General features: G+C 37.8%; 2 protein-coding genes and 1 non-coding gene across 3 annotated transcripts; 1 reads left to right on the top strand and 2 right to left on the bottom strand.

The window, feature by feature from the left end:
- Positions 1–740: 740 nt before the first annotated feature.
- Positions 741–2,553, bottom strand: LOC101294088. Its single transcript, XR_184861.1, has 3 exons — positions 2,529–2,553; positions 1,649–2,012; positions 741–1,202 (listed from the first exon to the last, which is right to left on the bottom strand). It is a non-coding gene; the product is annotated as an uncharacterized LOC101294088 (transcript).
- Positions 2,554–7,804: 5,251 nt separating this feature from the next.
- Positions 7,805–9,112, bottom strand: LOC101292820. The gene is made up of 3 exons (XM_004304938.1): positions 8,767–9,112; positions 8,147–8,389; positions 7,805–7,956 (listed from the first exon to the last, which is right to left on the bottom strand). The coding sequence occupies exons 1-3, from the start codon at positions 9,110–9,112 to the stop codon at positions 7,805–7,807; spliced, it is 741 nt and encodes a 246-aa protein (XP_004304986.1).
- A 6,758-nt stretch (positions 9,113–15,870) lies between these two features.
- LOC101292528 (protein CUP-SHAPED COTYLEDON 2-like) lies at positions 15,871–17,397 on the top strand. Its single transcript, XM_004304937.1, has 3 exons — positions 15,871–16,084; positions 16,186–16,469; positions 16,918–17,397. Exons 1-3 carry the CDS (start codon positions 15,871–15,873, stop codon positions 17,395–17,397), a joined length of 978 nt encoding a protein of 325 aa, XP_004304985.1.
- Positions 17,398–19,683: the final 2,286 nt, after the last annotated feature.

Raw genomic sequence — 19,683 nt, 5'->3', positions numbered from 1 at the left:
ACTTGATCTGCTCGTCCAAAAATTTATTGTATGTTTGCTTCAAGCGCCATTGACTGAAACTTTCACAGCTGTTGAGTATCAAATCTCAATCATCTTACACACTTCATTGTTCATATTACCAATTTTTACAATTTAATCTGGAGAAGATACCATTTAAGCTAAAGAACTTGCACATACTAATCAGTCTTGTATGGCATGAATGAAGAAGCATCTTGTATTGATGTTTATTTCAATCTTACTATAAGTTACATATATACCTAAATGAGGGTACCCGTTTCAGGGTAATCTAGTTTCAATTTTGTTACAGTGATATTGCTTGGTAGGAAAGAAATGACTTTGGCATATTGGAACTGCAATATCTTGGAAGGATATTAGTTGATCGACTCTGCTCAACTGAAACCATGATCGACTCTGCTCACAAATTTGTCCTCAACTGATTGGAGAAGGTGCCTTATACATTGTTGTATCCACCGGCAAAGTTGGAATTTCTAGCAAAGGTGTTGCCGACAGTGTTTCAATCTAAATTAAGCTAGTTCTTTTAACCAAATTCATGTTCAATTTTGAAGGGGAATGCTTCGAATAACGTCAAGTTGTCGCTTTTAAATATGAAATTCTAGTCAGGAATACAGAGCTAGATGCATAAGATGACTGAAATGAAGCAAAACTAAAATGCATTAATTCTTTGAAGTTGAATGGTACAAACATTATTGTTAGCCAATATCAGCTTTACATTTTTCACCTTCCGTTCCATGAGATGGAAAGAGACCAAATCCAAATCATTGAGACCTGGGACCAGACAACCCTAATCAACAGTATCTTTGGTGTTTTCCCTCTCTAAGTTCTTTGTTTCCCTCTTGCTTCAATCTCAATTTGATAATCATCTCTCTCGTCGTAAGGACCACAGAACAAGGAATATAAAAGTTGGCACCAATGGATGATATTGCCAACACAGATGAAACACAAGGAGGGCTCGCAACCAAAAAAAGAACATCCAAAATAACAAAAAAACACAGAAGTTCCAACAGACAAGCTGAGAAGGATGAACTAGCAAATCCAAGGATGCAATCACGCAAAGAAGCCGACTGCAAGCCAAGAAATTTCCCCGAGCTAGGGAAATCACTACCAAAACACTGCTGGTATTATCTTTCCTAGTCCTACCATCCCAAAAATGAAGAAACCAAAGCTTTTGAATCCACCAATGCCTGCAACAATATTAGTAGTGCTCTTAGTCAAAGTTATCACATAAACATAAATACATAATACATGCACAAACCATATACCATAATTTGTCTCGCCAATACCATAATTCTCAATATCCGTTTCCTAGCTGTCGTCCGGATAATGATTGGTTGACAATTCTACTTCTTTGAGAAACTTCATGAGATTTTAATGAAGCAATCTTTTAACTTGTAATGCATGAATTTCAGAGCATAAAGATGAAGAGATAATTAGGGAAAACTTCTGGAAAAGAACCCCAGAAACAAACAAAAAATGGAGAGATTAAGCTGCTATTTAATCAAGTCTGTCAACCAATCAATTGTCATGACAATATCTTAATTAAATAACGATCTGCAAGATTCAACCCTTTCAGTTCATGAGTAATATTAAAAATGGCATGCAAAAGACATGAATGGCGGAGAAAACTTACCACCCTCTGAAATACTTGGGAATTTGATATGTGGGACTGCTCAATCGATTTATGTTGCTCCTGCAACTTCTCTATCAATGTCATTGATTTAGCGTGCCGATCCAGTTCTTTCTCGTGACGATCCAATACTTTCTCGTGCCGATCCAGTTATTTCTCTTCGTTCTTTTCAATTTTGCTGAGCATTTAAACATTCATCGCCGATTGATGGTTCTGAAATGTAATTCCATCAATTTGGTACTGAAGTGGTGGAATGAGCTCTGGCCGTATGGAATCATTGAGCTCTGGCAAAGAATTCTGCCTCCACTATCATCCATAGCCTGTGAGACATGACCCATCAAACCAAGGCTCCCACCCTCCTTGACACCTACAAACACCTCAAAGCTGTTAGACACAACAAACACTACATAAACATAAAAAAAAAAAAAACTAAAAAATTAACATTGGCAGAAACATATCCTTGACACCTACAAACACCTCAAAGCTCTTAGACACAACAAACACTACATAAACATAAAAAAATTAACATTGACAGAAATATAAGTTCCAAGCTCCTGGCTTAATTCTTTGGCAGCGGCTTTGTAACTCTATTTACTCCCAGAACTGCTTTCACAAAGCACACAAACTCTCCCGAACCAAGACCTCACTCAAGCCATTTATACTCTACTGGGCTTGTTGGTATTGGTTCAAGCTCTGAGGCAAAAGTGACTATTTAGTATATTTGGGATTGTTTTACTTATATGAAATAATTAAAGGGTTATATGCATTGTTCATGGGGTCGTACGTTGGAGTCCGAAAGAATTCCAACTCATAGTAGTATCCAGAGGACAGAGACATAGCCGAAACCGGATTCAAGGAGGCAAGACAGAGACATTAGACATACCCATAGATCAGATCATCTTTCCTATTCCTCCCATTCCAGAAATGGAGAAATTAACGCGTTTGAATCCATCAATGCCTGGAACATAAGAAGTGCTCTTAGATAAAGTCATCATATATACATGCACAACCCATAAAATTGCACATTCTCATATATACTCTGTTACCATTTCGGATCTAAGTCCAATTTTGATCATATATACTTCTCAAAGCTTACACTAAAATCAGAGAGACAGATAGCTAAGATCGAAACCAAATAACTATACCTCGTAATTTTAGCAGAACTTGATCTACGGTAGTAAATATCTCTCCTTCTTCTTCAACAACAAGTCTGTTATCTCTCTCCATTTCGTTTAGCGTGGAAGGAGGGAAGGACAGAGTGTTAGCAAGGTATGCAGAGGTAAAATGAAGCAACGGCGGATCGTACTATCGAACTGTATTATATAGAGCAGAGGGAAGCAAAGCCGTAGCCCTAAAGTCGGAAATGACGGGAGTATCCCCCATTTTCTGTTGATACTTGATAGGCTCCAAATCTGGTTCGCTCATGCATTCATTGGGCTGTAAAATCCTATACCACGACTGCACTAGTCCAATATCGCAAAACTTAAATTGGTTTATTTCAGGAATAAAATGGGGATGACCAAGCTAGCTAGCCTTGTTCAGTCATGCATGCATTATTGTCATCCTCTTGGAGACTTTCGTCAGTTTCCGACGTATGTGATTTGAGTTAGTATCAGTTTCTTTGCTCTCATCGCTCACTTCATTCTTTCCATCTCTCCTGGAAGCGGCTGCTACTCTCGGGTCTCGGCTCTCAACTTCTTCTCCTTCCATAGCAATTTAACAGACTTAACAGAGTGCATGCAGTCCACGACGAAGTTCATATAACTTTTCCAATGTTGGTGTAGCTTGGATAGCATGTTATTTGGATCATTTTTTTTCCTTTCTTTTAAACTGAATAGGATGTTCATCAGGAATCTAATGTTTTGATTGTTTCTGTTTGTTCAATTGGGACGCCTTAAGGCCCTTAACATAACAAAAACAAAATATGCATGTGCACAGAACTTGTCCAATACAAAATAAACCCAGTTGTCGACAACATCTGTAACATGTATCATGTATGGTTTGACTTGCGTTATGTGTTGCGTTGGTTACTTAAACAGAAGTACATAAGAATTAGAGGGTGTGTATCAAGGTTGTGGAGACTGAGGTTGTACAACACTGGTGATTATGATGGACTACACTACGTCTTTGTTGATGAAAATACAAGTTCATCACATCCAGCTGATAGCCAATTCTGTTGTCAAATAATTCTAATACACATCTATATTGTCACTAAATGCAGACACACTCTATTTATGCCTAAATCAATGAAAATGAACACGACGACATGACTCAGAAGGTGGAGCACGGACAAATATTTGAAGTCTGCCTTTTCTCTGCAACGATGCATGATCCCCGTAAACTGAAAGTTGTTCACAATGACGTGGAGCTGAAACTTAACGGATAAACATGATTTACAAAAATCAAACATACCTCTGGTCCAATTCCAAAACACTCATTTCGAGCTTATTGAATCCGAAGACTTGGAACAAGAGGGAAAGGTTGCAAGACAGAGACATACCATAGCTGAGGTTATCTTTCCTAGTCCTCCCATTTCAGAATTAGAGAAATTAAGGCTTTTGAATCCATCAATGTCTGCAATATAACAAGTGCTCTTAGATAAAGTTATCATATATACATGCACACATAAAATTGCATATTCTCATCTACACTCTGTTACCATTTCGGATCTAAGTCCAATTTTGATCATATATACCATCTGGTTCATAGTCACAGTCCGATGGTATGAACTATGTCTCCATACTCTGTCAGTTCTCTTCTTCTTCATCCGCTCAAGATTTTTCTTTCTTTCTTCTGCTTTTTCTTTGGCCTTCTTTTCTCTACCCTTTTTAGCTTCCCCCCACTAGTATATACTATCTCTTCTTGCTGCCATTCTTTGTTTGTTCTTGATCCGGGCTACATACGAATATATCCCCAATGATGATGTTGTCCTTCCAGATTCTTCCTATGTCAATTGGATCTCTATATCACTCTCCTCTTCATCCAGACTAATGACAGAAACGACTCTTTCCGCTGCTACCTGTGGAGTGACAATCATATATAACTTGTTAAATGGAGAGTTACATAACACTAAATAGTTTCACTGATAAAACCAGTAATTCATAAAAGCAGCAGTTGAGAAAAGAACCATATATTAAGCTACCCCTGAAACTATCCATGTAACTATAGATTGATAGTTACCTAAGTAGTTACATACATGCTACACTTATGTACCTGTATATGTAACTATCAATGTAACTATCTATGTAACTACAGATTGATAGTTACATGGTAGTTACATACATCTACACTTGTGTACCTGTCTATGTAACTATCCATGTAACTATATACTGATAGTTATTTGTGTAGTTTCATATATTCTACATAACAAGCTACACTTTTTTTTCTCACACAACGCAGATGATGGCAAAGCAAAGCAATCTGTATTATTTGAAATATGTTCCACACAAATAATCTTTCAGATGAAACATTGATATTAAACTTGGTGAACCTACTGCTAAGAATGTATTGAGTACCAACTGTGTCGATGGTTAAGAAACATCTTCACCACTTGTGCTCCATACTTCAAAACATCGTCATTGTTCAATGTGTTGTTAAACATTTCCTACTTGGAAAGTTTATCCATGTAGTACATAACGAAAATCCCACAATCCATTCTGTTTTTCAAAAAAAATTCAAGTCAAATAACTCAAGTGACCAGTTCATAACATAATATATCAACAATTACCAGAACATTTACACAACTACAGATTGATAGTTACATGGGTAGTTACATACATGATACACTTGTGTTGTGTACTTGCCTATGTAACTATCTATCTATGTAACAATCCATCCATGTAACTATCCATGTAACTATCCAGGTAACTACAGATTGATAGTCACTTAGGTAGTTACCTAAACAAACCTTTAAATCTGAACAACTGAAAACTTTTCAAACTTACGATCTAAGATCTTGTTGAGGTACTGGTCCGTCGATTTCACGACTGATCAGGATCTTCTCGATATAGTTTTTCTTGACCCAATTTATAGACTTTCTCTCTCTTTCTGTAAGCTTTTCTTTTTTCATTACCAAATTCTCTGAACTGCTCCTGTTCATGTCCATTTTTCTGCGGGACCCTTTCTTCAGCATGTCATCTGTTTGCTCTTTAACTGCGGCCATCCATAAATCAACCATAGTTGCCTGCATAACAAAATCATTGAACAAACACTCAATTTCTTACATAATAGTTTCCCTATAGTCAACTACATTGACATGTTTATGTAACTATCCATGTAACTACAGATTGATAGTTACCTGGGTAGTTACATACATGTTATAGTCGTGTAACTACATTAACCTACCTATGTAACTACATTGATAGGTACATGGGTAGTTACATATATGACGAGCACAAGAAGGTAACTATGCATGTAACTATTCATGTAACTACAGATTGATAGTTACCTGGATAATTACATACATGTTATACTTGTGTAACTACATTAACCTGCCTATGTAACTACATGGACATAGGTAGTTACATACATGACGAGCACAAGAAGATAACTATGCATGTAACTACTCATGTAACTACAGATTGATCGTTACCTAGGTAGTTACATACATGTTACACTTGTCTAACTACATTAACCTGCTTATGTAATTATCCATGTAACTATGCATGTAACTACAGATTGATAGTTACCCGGGTAGTTACATACATGCTACACTTGTGTACCTGCCTATGTAACTATCTATGTAACTACAGATTGATAGTTACCTAGGTAGTTACATCTCACACAGAATGCAAAAGAAAGCAAAGCAATCCCTATAGCTACATTAAAGCTTCACAACAGATAACAAGAGAGAATCTTTACCATTTTTTTAGCATCTTTCCATGTTTGTCCACTACTCCCATCTGTTGTTCTTCCCTTCATTGAATCTAGGTGGTAGAAATGGGGGGTTGAACTTGGAAAACAAGGAGTGTATGGTGAAACTTTGCCTCACTTGTCATCGGAAAAAAAAAAATCATCGTCGCTTCACCTAAATATTCATACAACTTGTCAAGGAAGTAGTTGTGGATGTTCCTTACGTGAAAATTTTCTATTGAATGCTATTAAAATGAAACAAAAACGGTAAACAAGTTATTGAAAGTGAAACAATTATCAATTATATTTAGAATGTAAATAGTTTCAATCCTTACCCATGTCATGGTCTGCATAACCCTAGTAACAACGACACTCTGAGAATCCTATTGAGAAATTTCGTCGGCTATAAGGGCACCAAAACAGTCTATTACATTGCATGCCACTGGTTTGTCCATTATAACCTCCCCCAAATCAAGCTTTGTAATCTCTGACCCAAACAATTGGCCTTCCCATAGGAAGTCTCTGCATAAAAGGATTAAGCTGGTTAGATTATAGGTTACATCAGCAGTTACTCAATTAGTTAAATTAACAGTCACTATATTATCCTGCCTATATAACTATCTATGTAACTACAGTTTGATAGTTACCTGGGTAGTTATATACATGCTACACTTGTGTACCTGCCTATGTAACTACAGATTGATAGTTACCTGAGTAGTTACATACATGCTACACTTGTGTACCTGCCTAAATAACTATTCATGTAACTACAGATTGATAGTTATCTGAGTAGTTACATACATGCTACACTTGTTGTAACTACATTAACACAAGGCTTTACTAGCGTGCTACATGCTAGTAAATAACAAATCCAATATGAAAAACTTTATATCAAAAATGAATTTTCAAAGTAAATTGAGTTTACCCGTCATCTATGTGGTCCCAACAAGTTTTCCATTTTTTCTTTGTCAATGGTTCCATACACTTGAATGCTTTGAAACTTGTCCAAATCGCCTTCTTAGTCATAGTCTGTATTGGCTTCGCGTTGGTAGTCACAATCTGTATCGGCATGGGTTGCATCTCATCATCACCGATGGTATGAATTACGTCTCCATACTCTGTCAGTTCATCTTTTTCTCCTATCTTGTTCTTCCTCTTCTGCTCATGATTTTTCTTTCTTTCTTCTGCTTTTTCTTTGGCCTTCTTTTCTCTGCTCTGTTTAACCTCCCCCCACCAGTATATACTAGCTCTTCTTGCGGGCATTCTTTGCTTGTTCTTGATCCGGGCTACGTAGGAATACATCCCCAATTATGATGTTGTCCTTTCGGATTCTTCCTCTGTCAGCTGGATCTCGATATCACTCTCCTCTTCATCCAGATTAATGACAAGAACGAATCTTTCCCCTGCTACCTGTGGAGAGACAATCATATATAACTTGTTAAATGGAGAGTTACATAACCCTAAATAGTTTCACTGATAAAAATCAGTAATTCATAAAGGCAGCAGTTGAGAAAAGAACCATATGTTAAGCTACCCTTGAAACTATCCATGTAACTACATGTTAATAGTTACTTGTGTAATTACATACATGCTACATAACAAACTATTATTTTTCTCTCACAGAATGCAGAAAAAATCACGATATCATACCTGTGGATATACGATCATTTGGTATTTCCATCATTGTAAGGTCAATGATCTGAGGGCTAGAGGGACTATTGAAATTCTTTTTCGGAATGGTTATTATTTTAGTCACCAATGGGCTTTGCCAAGATACCCAGGGAGAGATTCCTAAATCGAAAGAAAGCATGTCGGTCACTGGTGTTTTCAATGACCAACGCGCTTCTTTCGCAACCGTCCTCGGTGGTGACTTTAGTGCCTGCTCATTGTAAGCTGTATAGTAGAAAATAAATAGTGTTACTTACCAGCCACTTTATGTCAATTACATAGATAATTACATAGACATGCACAGTTACATGCATGTATACATATATACATCTATAGTTACATACACAGTTACATGCATGGATACATAGTCGCATGTATTAACCTGCACATGCAAACATATAACCTGCATTTTTGTGTACCTGTACAGTTACATCTTATGATTTTGAAAACATTCACAATATAAAAAACATTCTTTAAACATGAACCACAATTCATTCTCAAGAAGAATTTTTAAAATCATACATATATATGTTTTTGAGCAAAGATCTCATTCAAAAACTTAAACAATTTTATTTTATTCTAGTTCAATTCTTGAGAATTACCCTTCGTTTCATTGTCTGCTTTCTTCTTCTTTTTAAGCTCTTCCTCAACCCGTTCTATTTCTTCAAGATATAAGTCTTCTGAATTTTGAGTTGGAATCTGAGCCTCACTCTTCTCTTTTTTATGAGTGCTTGCATCTTTCTCTGTTGCCCCCTCTTTCTTTTTATCCTCATCGGCCATGTTCTTTGAATTCTTTTTTAGCTCTCTTTCAACCTGTTCTAATGCTTCAAGATCTAATTCTTCTGAATTTTGTATTGGAAGTTGAGCTATGTTCTCTGTTGCCTCACTCTTATCTTTAGCACTCGCATCTTTCTTTGCCGTCTCCTCCTTCTCTTTTGTTTCCTTCATTTTCTCAGCTGTGGATAGACAATCATATATAACTTGTTAAATGAAGAGTTACATAACCCTAAATAGTTTCACTGATAAAACCAGTAATTCATAAAGGTAGCAGTTGAGAAAAGAACCATATGTTCAGCTACCCCTGAAACTATCCATGTAACTACATGTTCATATAACACTTCCAATGTTGGTGTAGCTTGGATAGCCTGTTATTTGGATCATTTTTTTTCCATTTTTTTTTAAAACTAAATAGGATGTTCATCTGGAATCTAATGTTTTGATTGTTTCTGTTTGTTCAATTGGGACACCTTAAGGCCCTTAACATAACAAAATATGCATGTGCACAGAACTTAGCCAATACAAAATAAACTCAGTTGTCGACAATATCTGTAACATGTATCATGTATGGTTTGATTTGCATTATGTGCTGCGTTGGTTACTTAAACAGAAATACAGAAGAATCAGAGTGTGTATCAAGGTTGTGGAGACTGAGGTTGTACAACAGTGATGATTATGATGGACTACACTACGTCTTTGTTGATGTTTGTTGATGAAAATGCAAGTTCATCACATACAGCTGATAGCCCATTATGTTGTCAAATAATTCTAATACACATGTATAATGTCAACTAAATGCAGGCAGACTATTTATGCCTAGATCAATGAAAATGAACACGATGACATGACTCAGAAGGTGGAGCAAGGACAGATATTTGAAATCTGCCGTTTCTCTGCAACGATGCATGATCCCCGTAAACTGAAAGTCGTTCACAATGATGTGGAGCTGAAACTTAACAGATAAACAGAATTTACAAAACTCAAACAGACCTCTGGTCCAATTCCAAAACACTCATTTCGGGCTTATTGAATCCGAGGACTTGGAACAAGACGGAAAGGTTGCATGACAGAGACATACCATACCTGAGGTTATCTTTCCTAGTCCTCCCATTCCAGAAATAGAGAAATTAAGGATTTTGAATCCATCAATGCCTGCAATATAACAAGTGCTCTTAGATAAAGTTATCATATATATGTAAGCATATCAGCTTATAAGAACTTGACAAAGACTTGTTTACTGATACTAGAAACACAGTATAAATATATATAATGTGATTTGAGTTTAAGACGTGTAAAAGCCTTAAGATAAATCTGTAGATAAGCTTTACATTTGAATTTAAAATCTAAATTGCAGTTGAGAGCAGTTTTATGACAAAGCAGTTAAGTTTGTAATAATTTCTTTATGGATGAAACTACCTACAATATGCTATATATATGTCTGTTAATCCCTTCTTATGCACATTTGATTCTCATACTTAGCCCCATTACTAAGAGAACATAAAGGTGAAATAAGAAGAAGGTTGAATGGATAAACAAAGTGGTTCTGGTAAATTTCTGAGTTCATGTTCATATGTTCATGTTTTATGCAGATATAAGATAAACATAGTGTTTGCAATCCTAAGTACAATTGACATATAAACAATGAATGTTAGTTTACATGTATTGATCTAGTATAGCTTTATAAAGAAAACTTTCAATATACATACACAACCCATAAAATTGCATATCCTCATCTATACTCTGTTATCATTTCGGATCTAAGTCCAATTTTGATCATATATACTTCTCAAAGCTTACACTAAAATCAGAAAGACAGATAGCTAAGGTCGAAACCAATTAACTATACCTCGTAATTTAAGCAGAACTTGATCTACGGTTGTGATGTCTATCTCTTCATCTTCTCCAAAGCAAAGTCTATTATTTCTCTCCATTTCGTTTGTGTGGAAGGAGAGAAGGACAGTGTGTCAAGTATGGAGGCAGATCCCAGTATCAACCGTCTTATATAGAGGGAAGTAAAGCCGTAGCCCTAATGTCTCAAATGACGAAAATATCTCCCAGTTTGTGTTGATGGTGTTGATGGGCTTCAAATCTGGTTTACTCATTTATGTATTCATTGGGCTGTAAAGTCCTACGAGACATCCGTCAGTTAACGACGTATTGGACTGAGTTAGTGCGAGTTTCATTGCTCTAATCGATCGCTCACTTCATTCTTGCCATCTCCAGGAAGCGTCTGCTACTCTCGGGCCTCGCTCTCAACTGCAGTCTTACAGAAGAATTTGGTTTTGCAGACTAATTAGTGTTTTGTATCTGGATTTTTTGTGCCTTTGTGGTTCTGTAGTCCTTCACTCATTTGCTTTTCCTTTCACTCTACATTTACTACAAATAAAATGGAATTCATGGATAAATGCCAGATGCTATATATATCTCTAACCACCCATCAGCTGAAGGAATCGGAGGCAAAAATCAAAAAACTGTGTCGCAGTTGAATGCACTCAATCGACAAGAACACATGGTAAAATATTTGACACCGAGTTTCATAAACTTTATGTTACATAAAAGAAAACCTTACTATTCATTTACATATTACGTTCCAACAAATTATGCATGCATTACTGAATGAAACGTTCTACTGCGCCGGTGCTTCATTTCAAAGATTCCCACCACGTAATGGTTGATGCTATACAGAAGCTTCTCGGCGGCAAAGGTTACAAACAATTGCAGAAGAAGGAATTAAGAGGACGACAATAAATATTTCTCTGGACTCATGATCTTCAAAAACCACAACCAAGGTAACACAATCTATCCCTCATTTGTGATATATTCAAGTGGAGCTAGAATTTGATGAGAAACAAATGAAGTGCTTATTGATTGTTGGGTTGTGGTGTGTTCAAGCCCGTCAATGCGCGGAGCAAGCGATTCAAGTGCTCAACTTCGAAGTACCATTGTCATTCTCCCATAAAAAATGCCCATGGCTAGCTACAGTAGTGTCGTTCTCATTCGTCTCTGGTAATACCAGTGATTTAGAAATTAAGAGGTCAAACAGAGTTCTCAGGTTACAAACGTACACTAACGCTTCCGAGTTCACTACTACTTCCGTATCAAATTCCTCTCCATCAGCATCACTTCTACACAACTAAGCGATTGTGGGTTAATGGTATAGGATCCTCTTTTTTTTGTTGGTAATTTACTCGTTATTTTTGTACTGTACGAGTAACTTTAAATATCTTAGTTTGGATGTTAATTAGGGGCATGGTCAGGCTATGCAATTCTTTTGTTTGTTTTGTTTTTCATTACATGTTTCCTGTCAAATTTAATTAGGAAATAATTTAATTACACATTTCCTACCAAATTTAGGAAATAAGTGTGAGAAATTTTGAAAAAGGACCTCATTTTGGTCACCAAGTTGATTTTTAGCCTTATTTTTTATTTCAGTTGAAAAATAACCATTTAGGAGTGTAAAAAGTCATATAAACCCTTGTTAGTCATAATCTAGTCTGAACTCTCAGGAAGGATGGGAATATGAGTAATTGAGCATGGTGGTGGTGGACTTGGTGTGCTTCTGCTATATAAAGTATAATAAGTATGCTTAATTAATATCGCTTTGTTGTATGAAGTATAGTAAGTATGCTTAGTATTGCCATGACCAAGGGTCAGATATGTATCAGGTGTTTCTAGAGTCAGGTTGCATTTGATGAAGAGCGTAAGATTGTGTGTGAAGTATGAAGATAGATCAAAGAGTGGAGAAGTGCTAGGAATACCCAAATCATTGAGAATTTATCACTGCAAAACTTTATTGGGAAGGGGCTCCTATAGACCTATACTATTGTTGTTGATATGAATTTATGAACCAAATTTGTTTGAGAGATGCTTTCAAAGTCATGCGAGTATCCTCCCTCTATCAGTTGGATCTTTGAGCGATAAGGGCTGGAGCAATTGACTATGTACAACTCGCATTCAGAGGATGTGAACTATTTTTGAAAGGGAAATGAATATAGCATATTATCTCATTACACTAGTATGATGGACAAGTTTCCCCTCAAGCAATGGAAGAACGAGAAGATGACTTAGAACAGAGAACAAAAACAAAGCCACCGGAGCCATCCAAACTTTCCAGCAGAACAAAGCACCACGAAAGGAACCTCTAAGATTTTGGAACCAGACTGTTGGATACTAGCAGTTCGAATTCTTCAAATAATATGTATGAGATTTGTTGTCTTGTAGAGTAAGAGTAACGAGATTTATCAAGAAACAAAATGAATAACACAGGGTGATAAAGACTTTTTACCCTCTCAAGTGGTTATTTTTCAACTAAATCATAAATCAAAGTTAAAAATCAATTTAGTGACCAAAATAAGATCATTTTTCAAAATTTCTCAATAAAGTGTTTCAAAAGATGTGGGTGTCTTTTTTTTTTTTTTAAAAACGTGGGTGCCGTAGGCGCCTATGATTGACAGTCCCTCGTTTCAACCTACTGAACTACTTAGACAAGTATTCCAATACTAACCATCTTTTTTTCACCGGTTTTCCAGTTAGCTTGTGGTTAAGGCCTTCGGCTTTCACACGAGCTAGCGGGGTTCGAAACTTCGAAAGCTGGTATGGTGATAATGGTGGTGGTATCGGTGGAGGTGATCTGGTTGTGGAGCTTGTTTGTTTGTCAACTCAACTAAGGAGTTTTTTTGTTCCCTCTTCAAAATAAAATAAACAAGGAGTTTTTTCTTTTGTAAAGCAGGAATTTGTCTTTCACCTTTAGACTTCTCCATGTTCGAGTCAGGTTTGCGACAAGTTTTACTTTCTGGTTTGTATCCTTGAGTGCGAGGCGTGGTGCATCAAACTCCAGAGTGCACAGATCGGCCTTTCTGTGTCTAGACAATGAATGGAAGAGTTGTTGATCGGTTTTGCGGAAGAGAGAAGCATCAACGATAAATCATTTTGGCTATGAATTATTTACCTTTGCATAAACGTATGCAAAAATGAAGCCAAGCTGAACCCTATCAAGGCCTATCTCATAGATACTTCGGCAATATTTGAAATTTTGAATACAAATGTTTTCCAATCCGCCTGATACAAAATCAATTTTTAAAAGAAAAACGAAAATGGTCATGAATCGACCAGGTGATAGTTTCCTATCAATTGATTAGTTTATTTATTTGTTGGACAATGAGTGATCACTCAATTAGTCAATTTGATCCACCCGGTTAAATCACGTTGTGTGTAACCGAAGTAAAAAGAAAGGAGGAGGGGCGGTGGTGGCGGTGGTGCTGCGGGGCATGGCGGTGAAGGAGGATCATGACTTCAGGGTCTCGTCACAACCTCGATGCACGCGACCTGGTTTGTCTTTTGAGGAGAGTGAGAAGCAGTGAAGTGAGTGACTGACTGACTGGTAGACAGGACAAGTCTTTTCTTTTGCTTTTGGATTTCCCTTTCAAAAGTCTCCGGTTGTATTCCAATTGGGTCAGTCCAGTTCGGTTCGATTCTGTCCTTTATGGAATGCATGATTGGTGATTTAGATTTGAATCTTGTTTCACTAATCCTGCAAAACTCTATCAAACATTTGCCCTCTTCCCCTGGTTTGGCACTTTGGCCTAGCTCCACTTGGTGACATAATCTTCATATCTCTCAATCTTCACTTAGAATCGATTGCGAGATATTCATTAGATGTTGTGGACTACCTATGGTTCATTGTTCTAAGTTAATATGATTGAATTGTTGAAATTAGGAAATTTTGACCCAAACTCGAAGACAAGTAGTCGTTTTTTAAAATTATCGCTTGCTTCATCTGAGGCCTCTTTAATCATAATTTGATGTGTCGATTGTATAAGGAGTTGAGTAAAGTAAAACCCTTGATAGCCATATTAGCATTGTGTGTGTTATCAAAAATAGTTTCGTAAGTCTGGAGAATGAGATTGAGTCTAACAATTTCTAAAATTTATGTTTCGAGCCCAACATATTGATTCTTAGTGTTTATGACTCATTTCCAGTCTCGATCCATATAAGATCAGGCTAAACATGAGCAACAAAACTCAATACACTTGACACGAACATTGAACCTCTTATACCCAACACATAATGAGTCGTGTGGCTTAAATCACAGTCACTAAGCTACTCCTAGTCTCCTACTAGTCCCCAAATCACACTATAAAGGTAAAGAAATCCTACAACAGGTCAGCCAACAGCTTGGTGGAACTTCTTTAGTACGTATATCTCCATTGTAACATATATTCTTCAGCATCAAATGCCGTCATACAGTGAAAGTTTCTGAGCTCATGATATAGCATGAAAAATTGAAAAATGGAAGATAGTTTGGTGCGTACGTGGGTATTGAAATTGGATCCATTCGATTATTGATTACTTGTACTGTGCTGATATGAGGGATAGGCCAAAGCTTTATCGATTCATGGTGAAAAACAACAGTACATGAAAATCTCATGGGGACTCTCTCCTTCCCCCTCACAGAAACTACTACTCTCCTACTCCTTCATTTTCTTCACTGACAGACGAATACCTGCACGCTTCCTCACGCATATATAGACACTTCCTCACGCATAAACAAGAGTACCTCCCCACTCACACAGCAGAGCCTCTCTCTCTCTCTCTCTCGATGGATATGATAACAGAAGAAGGGAGAGGAGAGAACAGAAGAGGACAGAGCGGAGAAGACAGAGAGATTTTTCCAGCCATATTTCCAATCTCTAATTATTATTATATCCATCTGTCCTGGCCTTTTTCCCTGTCACTCACATTCATCAACTCCCTATGCAAAACCCATCCCCACACTCTTCCTCTTCCTCCTCTCTAAACCCCTCCCACCTGCTTCTACATATACGTACACACACACACACTCCCTCCTTACATCCCCAGCCACCCACAACTTTCATTCTGCATTCTTCTATCGCTAGCTAGGTTTCTAACCACCAAAAACCCCCTTGCAAATGGAGCTAGGTTTCTCTCCAAACCAAAAACCCTATCAAACGGAGCTCATGATCAACCTCGAGGACAGCCAACTGCCTCCAGGGTTTCGCTTCCACCCTACTGACGAGGAACTCATCGGCTACTATCTCCTTAGGAAGGTCATGGACTCCAACTTCACCTGTCGTGCCATAACCCAAGTTGACCTCAACAAGTGCGAGCCGTGGCAGCTCCCTGGTACAAACTCTTTACACATTTAAGTGATTTAACCATCTTCACTCTATAAACACTTTCTTGGTAAAAATTTGGGTATTCTAATTTGTATTCTAAATGATCAGAGAAAGCAAAAATGGGGGAGAAAGAGTGGTACTTGTTCAGCCTGCGCGACAAGAAATACCCGACCGGAATTCGCACCAACCGTGCCACTGAAGCCGGGTACTGGAAAGCCACCGGGAAAGACCGAGAGATTTTCAGCTCCAAGACTGGTTCCCTTCTTGGAATGAGGAAGACTTTGGTTTTTTACCACGGCCGAGCTCCCAACGGTATGAAGAGTAACTGGGTCATGCACGAGTACCGCCTTGAATGTCGATTTGCTTACAGACACCTCCTCAGGAACTCCCAGGTGCTTCTTCTCCTTCACTCGAACGCGCACATAATGTTCCAAACCTCATCATATATCACGCACTTAATTAATTAAACTATATTCTAGTAACCAAGAATGTACATGAGTAGGGATCCATATATCTCATAATAGTATTCTTTCATATGATTCATCTATTTGATTCAAGCTGTCCTATGTACCAAGCATGTTAATATCTTGTACGTTATTGCTATTAAAAACCTGGAAACGCACACATTTTCAGTATACAAGTAATGCATCCAACATAGTTTCTGACATGTCCACTCCATTATGTTCCTCAACATTAATACTACTATATAGACTGTGACATTCTAGCTCTTTATCAACCTACTTCAATGCATGTAATTATATCTTAACCTTGATTTTTTTTTTGGATGACCAAAGTATCAAAGATTGATAATTTGATCCCAAAAATAATGCATATATGCAGGAGTGGGTGATTTCGAGGGTGTTCCAGAAGTTCAAGAAGAGCAATGGACCCGAATGCAAGAAGATCCGAATGATTGCTGAGCCCAGCTCGCCTGCTTCTTCCTCGGTCTCACTGCCACTACTTTTCGACTCCTCCCCTTACTTCTCCAACGGCAATGCTAATTCCCTCACCGACCGTGACAGCTGCTCCCATGACAACCGTACCCCGAGGGATCACGTGTCCTGTTTCTCCACCATCGCCAACACCGCCACTTTCAACCATCTCATGACTTCCTCGGACCTCGCTCCGCCTCCGCAGCCGCCCACTCCTTCGTTACACGGCTTCGGTGGCCTCTCGGACTTTCCGAGCCTCAGGTCTCTCCAGGAGAATCTCCAGCTGCCCCTCTTTTTCCCGCAGGGAATGCAGCCTCTTCAGCCCTACTCCAGCACCAGTGGCTCCTTCGACCTCGGAGACTGGAGCTCGCTAGGAAACTGGCGCTGAAAGCTCACTGCTTAGAAAGTGACCAACCCAGTTTGTTTATCATGTCGCAGTGGACCTAAATTTATTTCTATTTGAGTTTAAGTATGTAATGACTTTATGACGACTCTCTTTCCCTATGGTTTGTGTTACGTATTTAGCAAGGTAGTGATGAAGGTTAAAAATGTGCTTATATGCTGTGGTCTGTATCTGGGAAAGGTTGAGAGGTATGTTTTTGTTTGATATGGAGGAAAAAGAACAGTGACTAGTTACTGGATTTGCCTGCAAAATCCAGCTTAATTATTAACTATTGTGCAGAAGATTTTTGTCACAATTTGGGTTGCCTTGGATGGTATAATGGTGTTGCACGTATGGTTCTGACTTTTGGGAAATCTGAGATCATGCATGATGGTCTGTATCTGGGAAAGGTTGAGAGGTATGTTTTTGTTTGATATGGAGGAAGAAGAACAGTGACTAGTTACTGGATTTGCCCGCAAAATCCAGCTTAATTATTAACTATTGTGCAGAAGATTTTTGTCACAATTTGGGTTGCCTTGGATGGTATAATGGTATTGCACGTATGGTTCTGACTTCTGAGAAATCTGAGATCATGCATGATGTTGTTTGGACCATTATGCTTATGGATTCTGGTTTCATCACAGTTGCTATTATCTTTTGTTATCTTTCGTTGATTCTGTATTGAGGTCACCAATTAACGTATCACAAATGTAAATCTTAGAAATCGAAAGGTAAGACATGTAATATGGTTATATCATGCTTGTTCATATTTAAAAATGATTATCAGTTTATTCTTAATGCCAAGAAGTATATGAGCTAGAAATATTTAGTTACGTTATCTATGAAATTTTGTACACGAAGTTTCAAATCGTTGGGGGGCCAAAGAATTGGGGGTACAATGACATATAGGGATCAGACCAAAAAAAAATGACATATAGGGATGAAATTGGTATGGCACGCGGGGTTGTACCATTTTGGTGAAAGTATCGCAGAGTTTGCATGCAAAGTGGAATTTGAAGAGGGTGAAAGTGTGGGTTTGAAGCCAAACATAAGGAACCAAAACAACAAGAAGGTGCCAAAGCCGGGGTTTGGAATTTGTGGAAGCAGAAGTGAATAAACATGGCATGGATTCTGATTTAGATGGTTGCATTATCCAGGATGGAATTCTGGTGTGAATATTATTTGGGGGATTATTAGCTCTTGCCCTCTTACACAATACACATTGTCGTATAGGTATTTGATCTGCCTAGGGTTGATGATGAGGTTCAACAAGAGCACAACTGTCTCGTGCCTCTCCATCATGACTTGTGATGGTATATTAGTTTTGGCTTCTACCATTGAATGAGTAGTATATCCTAGAGGAATGCAAATCCCAGCTTATTTTCTAGTGTTTGAAGTTCAATTACCCTAAATCCAGCAAGGGAATGAATATAATCAATATATTAGTATCGCAGGAATTCCCTTTCTAAATTCATGATTCATGAACACCTATGATCGTTTTCTTGACTATATAATTCTAGGTTTTGGAAGCTTTAGACGTGCTCAAGAAGAAACCAGATGCTCAGGCTGAAGAAGTTCTTCAATTGAGAAGCTTATTGGCGAGGCATTCTCACGTATGCTCCGAGGGGTTCCTTCCCATATTAGTTTCCTGCAATGCCAAGTTGGAAGGCTTCAAAATGCAGGCAGAAGTGATGGCTGTAACAGTTGAATACCTAGCAAATATGAAGATAGTGAAGGTGATCAGCATCTAGGTAAACTGGTAAAGAGCCACAGAGTAAGGTACCTAGATTTCAATAACGAAAATGGCCAAAGAACCAAATGTAGAGTTTAGTAAATAACTAAATATTCTTATAGCAAAATCAACAAACCAGTATCAGAAAGCTGGGGTTAGCCCTTGACAGGGAAATGATCAAGTTCGGATTAGGAAAGGCCATTGATTTGATCCCTTCGAAGTAACAAAAATAACACAAAATCAAGTTAAAGGGTGAAACTCTCCCTTCTGATAAGCATCTTGGCTGCATTTTCTATCTCCCGGGGAGTAGAGACTTAACATAAAGATGATCAAAGCTGCATCCAATGTGCATATCAACCTTGTGATCAACTATCAGATGGTCAACCAGAAAAGCCAAATCCCCAATTGCTGAGCACTCAGATCCAGGGTAGGGGCAATGGTATGGTCTGAAGACTGAAGTCACACTTAGGCCTAGTTTGGTACAACTTTGCTTTTAAAAAAATCAGCTTCTATCTGAACTTTTAGATTTTATAGTGTTTGGTAAATGAAAGAAAAACATT

The sequence above is a fragment of the Fragaria vesca genome, linkage group LG6 (assembly GCF_000184155.1).
Source record: "Fragaria vesca subsp. vesca linkage group LG6, FraVesHawaii_1.0, whole genome shotgun sequence".
In the NCBI taxonomy this organism is placed as follows: Eukaryota; Viridiplantae; Streptophyta; class Magnoliopsida; order Rosales; family Rosaceae; genus Fragaria; species Fragaria vesca.
Note: the sequence above shows the minus strand (reverse complement) of the source record. Positions and strands in the feature narration are given on the sequence as shown.